The following is a 6,683-nucleotide window of genomic DNA, read 5'->3' as shown; positions in this document are numbered from 1 at the left end:
TCTGCACCAACAGACCAAGACAAACTCCATGAGATGTAAAAACTGCTTGGTAAGAAATCTGATTTCCATCACAGTATAAATCATACTTTTACTAGGCATTGTGTTCCCTTCATAAGCATAACTCTGCATTGTTATCAGTACTTATAATTCATTTAATTAACTGTTTTAAAGTCTTATGAACACATATAAGGCATTATCAATGTGCTTAAGATGTACTATTAGGGGAAGAGTGACAGCGAGAGCGAGAAGTGGTATCTGCCGTACCACCTGTGGCTGAGTGGAGTATGCCAGTCCCCAGTGAAATCTTCCAGTTTTTAAACTGGTATACCAGTTCCATCAGTGGTATACCACTGGTCTCAGACAGGTATGTTCTATTTTCTGACGCTTGTATTTTGTTTTTATTTAGTGTCACGTTAGCAATAAAATAAATGAGTGTGTATTCTGTGGTCTTTGAATTTTGTTTACACGTGTGTGTGTGTGTGTGTGTGTGTGTGTGTGTGTGTGTGTGTCAGAGAAAACAGGAAACACTTTTTCAGCCAAACCTTTGTCTTAGTGTCTTTTCCTGTTTAGTCTGAGAGTTGTGAAAGTTACCAATATTACAGTACAGCAGTTGGTTGGGGTTGGTCAGCTCACTTGGTTAGCATTAGCCTAGCCTAGCTACTGTGTCCAGTCTGACTGCATTGAATACAGAGCATTGCTTCTTCTTCTCTGACTGCAAACTACAAACCATGTGTGTCTCATAGTATCAAATCAATGAAACTTTATTTTCATACAGTTCAAACCGCAGAACAAAGTGATTTACAAGCTGTTGTTTTTTTTCTTTTTAAAAAAAGGTTGTTCTTGTTTAACACATGGCGGCACCCCCATGAAGGCATTTGCCATGTTAAAGCATTTAAAGTAGTTCAGGCACCTCAGGCACCTCATGCACCTCATGCACGGGGGCGTCGGTGATCGGAAGGTTGCAGGTTCAAGCCCAGCTCTGGGCGACACATGGCGACGTGTCCTTGGGCAAGACACTTAACCCCAAGTTGCTGCGTCAGTGGTGTGTGAATGGGCATGAAAGGGCGTGACTGTGTTAGATGTACTGATGGATAGCTGACATAGTAAAGATTGGATCCACCAGTGAGTGAATGGGTGTGGATGGGTAAGTGTGACCTGTGGTGTAGAGCAGCTTTGAGTAGTCCATGACTAGAAAAGCGCAATATAAGCTCAAGTCCATTTACCATTACCATTTACCTCATCACTAGTAAGATTATAACCGTCAGAAAAAAGGCATGCCTTTACGAGTGGCATTAAAAAACAGAATATACCAGTCTTAGACAAGTGGCACACCACTGATGGCACTGGCATACCAGTTTGAAAACTGGAACTTGCCACTAGGGAACTGTCATATTCCACTTAGCCGCAAGTGGCATGCCAGATGTCGCTCTCTCTCTCTCAGTGCTGCTGGGGAGTTCCATGCTTCAATGCTAACCTGTAGCTACAGCCCAACCTGCTTCTACAAACAGATCCAATCACCTGACACCATGAGAGGAGGACTGCTCCGAGTTTGAGACCAGCTGTGAGCTTACTTTGGTGCACAGACATACAAAATATTTCACTTCATCACCATAACCATCATCATCATCACCATAATTATTTCACAGTTATTCATCTTCAGTAGATACATGATAGTGCAAATGGCTCAGTGATGCAGAAAACATCATGTATGTATCACAACACTTATGTTACCTTAATTCCAGAGCATTTTAAATCAATCCAGAACAAACTGTGGCTCCTCTTTGGCATTACAGCAAATACAACAGGGTTTACTGATGCAGTGGTAAGGCCAACATGCAGAAAAGAGTTCAGGTCAATGATTTGATTCCCTACTTTCATTTATTTCCAAATGCTGTCTAAAGTCAGGTCACAGAGCTGAACAGAGACCCGGGGCATTCACAGCGTTTTCACACCTGTTCCATTTGAAGAGTTCAGGTATTTCACTTCATACCAACCATTTCTCTATGACGCCCTCTGGATGTAAGGCTTCTCCAGTTAACACTGTAGCCTTTCACAAAGGCTGGAGCTGCATGTGTCACCCCCTGAGAACAGAGCTGTGATGGAGGTCTGTGAGCTTTTCAGAGCAGAAACTGAAGGTGCTCAACAGCTGGGGTTCACAGTGGGGTTCCCTGTAAAAAAGCTCAAACATCAACTGTCTAACTTTTGTACCCGGCCACCTTGTGATTCAAACATGAAAGGCACAAAAGAAGTGTTGCAGTGATTCTGGCGAAGGCGTCTCTGGGGTTATGCGTCTTCACTGGTCCGCTTGCGAGACTGGTCACCTCTGTAAGAAAAGCAAAAAACACACATCAGTGTATTTTGGTCAGGTTTGTTTTCAGACTGTAACCTCATCAGGGAACTGACCGTGGAAATCCATTCATGGACAGCTCCATCTGTAACTTTTGGTCATAAGAAGCGTAATCAGGTAACAGAGACTCCTCAGCAGGCGGGTTGATTTGAGGGATGAAGCCAGAGAAGAGAGCTGGAGCTAATTTGGCCCATTCTGAAAAAGACAACAAACATTTCCACTGACTGTTTCCAGAAACACACACATCACACAACAGGACACAAGGGTTTAAAAAATAAAACTACAGCTAACTTTGCTAACTTTACAAAAACGTTCTTCAGTCTTTTTATACAGAGGTGATCACTTATTTTATGCTGAAACACTTTCATCATAACCAAACTGACTGAGGGATGAACATGTGAGAAGAAGTTAATGAAAGTTCTGATTAACATTTGCATTCACTCTGACTATGCAGTAGAAAACATCCCCAAACCAAAACCCCTCCCTTTTCACCACACTGACCTCTCCGTACCTCGTGGCTTCAATTTGTATGTTTCCAATGGGAGCCGGATCAATCAAACTTGCATTCATCACTAAAATAACCTCTGGACCAGTTCTCCTCTGTCCACACTACATGGTCCTTTAGCGAAGGTTAGCGTAGCTTTCTGATCCTCTCTGCTAATGAGAGCTGTGGTCACTGCAGAGCAGGCTTTCAATCCACATTCTGTGAAACATCCAGACACTGTGTAATGACACACACCCTCACCTTGTTCAGCTCTGAACTGGAGAGCTGCAGTGTTGAACCCATTACTCAGTAAGGTTCTCCACCTCATCTTTTCCTCTCTGGAGTCCAGAGGACAGAAAGAGTGTCCACAGCCCTGCTATAATGTGAGGCCATCAAGGTAATAACTCAGACCAGATTAATCGTTTCACAACTTTCAGTTGGTTTTTACTCCCTCCACCCCTAAAATGTTTCTGTTTGCTTTTCACTGAGTTGCTCAGGTTATGGCCACATTACAGGTGAAAAAGTTCTGAAATGATTTATCTTGGTCTTATCTTTTTACATCAGAAAATCCTCACGTCAGAACAGGTCAGTGTAGACCGATTTTTACATCCACTACACCTCCTGGATGAGCAGCCTTCTTGGGGGACTTGAATGAGCTTTTCATGTTGTAAAGATGCATTAGTTTAGAAATCAAAGGTTTGGGTTGACCTCTTTCTATGGCTCATCCCTTTGGCCTTCATCTACACAAGCTGCCGCCTCAGGGTTTCAGTCAGTGTGGAATGCTTAAGCATCCTGTACAGCCAGTAAGAACTGAGTTAGGCTGCTAGTTAGATTTGTCAGATAATGATGTAAATTAGCACCAGACTAACCCCAATAAGTGGGAGGTATCTGAAAGAGTTCTCTAATTTTGATCAGTGTTCTTCAAACATCTCTGTCAGTTCTTTAAACTGTGCTAAGGAAATACAAATGGCTCATTAAAGATTCTTTCAAAAGCTGCGCCCTTGCTCTTGTATGGATCAGTTTAAATCACACCAGCAGTGACCTTCAAATGTAGGAAACTGTAGGTTGTTGGGCTCAGAGTGAATTTGAGGGTTTGAGGAGTACATAAGGGAACTTTTGTTTCATGGAAATGTTGAGTTATCCTCATCACTAGGCACATTTTCTGTTCTCAACATGGAGATGACATGAAGTTGGAGCAGAAACTGTATCACTGAGCACAAGCTGGCTCACCTGGCCGAAGGCTGTACAGGCCTTTAACCACACTGGCCATGGTAGATGGCTGCACTTGAAATGGCCTGGAGTTTGCTCGGATGAGGAGAGCTAAGCAGGAAAGAAATAGATGAAGATAAATGTTACAGAACAACCATCCATGGAAGTTCGTACTGGCGACGTATGACATAATAATACAACTCACTTACATATTAATGTGTCCACGTGTTTTTCTGCAACGTGATCAGCAAACAACTTCATCAGATCCCGTCTCAGGTCTCGGTTTAGCTTTGCCTCAACATAGAACTTGTTCTGTAATCATCAGAAGAAATGATAGATAAATAAATATGAACAAAGCTGAATACATTCAACCACAATGTGCGAGAACAACACCTATTCCTAAAAAAAACAAGCAAAGTAAAGCTAATGAAGAAAACACCTACCAGGTACATAAACACAGGGACGATACACTGAAGGGAAGCGGTGTACTGGTTCATCACATCGTTAAAGTTCTCGATGATGTTCCCTGGAGGGCTGGCCTGGTCATCAGAGGAGCTTTAGGTGAAGGCCTTCTGTGAATCTATGAGTGCTCCATGTAATACTCAAACCACAATGAACTACTTACCTCTAGAAAGATGGAAACCTGCTGCAGATGTGAGGTTATTTTGAGCATCAAATCGTTGTAGAGCAGCTCTGAGTGTTGCTGACAAACACACTTATAGACGTAACTGGAAAACAGAGAAAAACAGAACTGGGACCTGATAGGATGTCTACCAACCAGCAGAGATGTGTATGAGGACATCTAAAAGTCTACCTGATGACAGAAAGCACACAGACCAGCTCAGCTGAGCCCCTGTACCGCGTCCGGTCTTACCTGTATATCTGAGCATAAGAAACAGAGATGTGGTCTGTGGGGTTGTGGACCAACAGACGGTCGATTGTCTTTTCCAGGTTGGGCCAGTGGTGTTTACGGTAGTCTTCCATAGATACTGAGTTCCGGACTGGGCGGAGAGACGACAGCTGGTCAGGGTTACACCATGGGTTACACAGACGCTCCTACAGCTAAGGTTGCTATGAGGCTAATGGCTTATGACAAAGTGGGCTGATAAGTCGAGGACTGCAGTAAAACATGACTTGTTGCCGGCTCTACGTGGACTTACAGAATCTAGGAGGATCGATGGTAAATCCTCTGTCCCCGGTGTCAGACGGGACCGGGTCCCTGGTCTGTCTGTCTTGATCTGACCGAATAATCGTCACAAGTCCGGAGCTGCAGGACAACACCTGTTCCCGTCTGCAGCCCAGTTTTCCTTCCGGCACCAACCGGCTGACGCGCTGCGGGTCGGGGACTCCATCAGACCGCTGGTCCGGGAGACCTCTGCTGCTGCTGGTGCTCACACAGTGATGACGGTTTGGGTCGTCCCGAGTGTCTAAAGTCTCATCATCCATGTTCTATTCCTCCTGTATGCTGCTGCTGCTGCTTCTTCTACTTCTTTTTCTTTCTTTTTTTTTCTTTCTTCTTCTTCTTCTTCTTCTTCTTCTTCTTCTTCTTCTTCTTCTTCTTCTTCTTCTTCTTCTTCTTCTTCTTCTTCTTCTTCTTCTTCTTCTTCTTGGATTTTCGGCAGGCTGTGCACTGTTAAGTGCAATGCTGCCCTCCTCAGTCTATAAGAAAAAAATACTTCACACTTTACGGTATAATCCAGTGGAACCTATGAGTGAAACGCAGGAACTTGATAACTGCGCCCCCTACTGCCTGAAAGTTTTGATGGACAGTGAAGATGGCCTTGAAGGAGAAGGAAGAAAGCCCTAAGTCAGACAACTCCTTGAATAACTGCCTCCTTTCCCTCCTGTATGTATCACAGACCAGCACAACATGAGAAACGCTTTCCTCCTTTCCACACTCACACAGACCATCAGGGTGTTTCTCAACTGCCTTTAGACAGCCAGCCAGGCCACAATGCTCTAGCCTCAGCCTAGTTAAAACTACTTAAACCTTCTTTCCAATTTTTAGTGCTAATCCTCTCCTTTTTACTGATGTTGCACAGCAAAAATGCCTCCCCTTCCATTCATCATTCCATCCCCTCTGCTACTGACACTCCAGTTTTTCCTTACAGACTCTAAAGCTGCATTTCCACCAAGCAGTACGGGTCGGTTCAGTACGGTTTGGGACGGTTTGGGACAGTTAAGTCTGATCCCGTTTGCGTTTCCACAGCAAACTGTGCCCTCTCGTGGTGGGCGGCGTTTAAGCAGGATGCTGGAAGCCACAGCTGGTAAACAATAGCGCGACGCCGTAGCAGTTTACCACGCGATTAAATCCAACAAAGAAGAAAACTCGACACAGTAAACAAAGAGCACGGATGGAAGACATGCAGCATTTTGTCCTCTCTGTGATTTTCATGTAACTCTCTGTTACAAAGTGCAATCAAGCTTCGTTTCAGAGAAGTCTGTGTGCCGCAAGGAGAAATGCAGCCGCTGTCGGGGTGAGTGACGATTCTTTTGACCAATCAACGGTCTGCAGTGTGTTGCTCCACCTCCCGAGAGCGGATCGGTTCAGTCTGGCACCCATACGAAAGGGTCCCAAAAAAGTGGGACGGCTCGTCTTGGTTTTTAGGGATCCGTCCCGGGATGAGTCTGTGGAAACGCCAC

The 6,683-nt window shown here is 44.4% G+C and overlaps 1 protein-coding gene across 1 annotated transcript; it reads right to left on the bottom strand.

The window, feature by feature from the left end:
• Positions 1 to 275: 275 nt before the first annotated feature.
• cacul1 (CDK2 associated cullin domain 1) lies at positions 276 to 5,626 on the bottom strand. The gene is made up of 8 exons (XM_074675651.1): positions 5,201 to 5,626; positions 4,915 to 5,041; positions 4,666 to 4,768; positions 4,484 to 4,579; positions 4,250 to 4,352; positions 4,062 to 4,151; positions 2,404 to 2,542; positions 276 to 2,323 (listed from the first exon to the last, which is right to left on the bottom strand). The coding sequence occupies exons 1-8, from the start codon at positions 5,484 to 5,486 to the stop codon at positions 2,284 to 2,286; spliced, it is 984 nt and encodes a 327-aa protein (XP_074531752.1). The 5' UTR covers positions 5,487 to 5,626; the 3' UTR covers positions 276 to 2,283.
• Positions 5,627 to 6,683: the final 1,057 nt, after the last annotated feature.

The sequence above is a fragment of the Halichoeres trimaculatus genome, unplaced genomic scaffold, assembly GCF_033239565.1.
Source record: "Halichoeres trimaculatus isolate MK-OKI-2021-1 unplaced genomic scaffold, fHalTri1.1 fHalTri1_scaffold_8, whole genome shotgun sequence".
Lineage (NCBI taxonomy): Eukaryota > Metazoa > Chordata > Actinopteri > Labriformes > Labridae > Halichoeres > Halichoeres trimaculatus.
The sequence above is the reverse complement of the archived record's forward strand: the minus strand, read 5'-3'. Positions and strand labels throughout refer to the sequence as shown.

Coding starts and splice junctions, on each gene's coding strand:
- cacul1 (XM_074675651.1), bottom strand. CDS start 5,486: ATGGATGATGAGACTTTAGACACTCGGGACGACCCAAACCGTCATCAC. Junction 2,543..4,061: donor CCTGTACAGCCTTCGGCCAG/GTGAGCCAGCTT, acceptor TGTCTTTTTCAG/AATGGGCCAAATTAGCTCCA. Junction 2,324..2,403: donor TCCATGAATGGATTTCCACG/GTCAGTTCCCTG, acceptor CTTTTCTTACAG/AGGTGACCAGTCTCGCAAGC.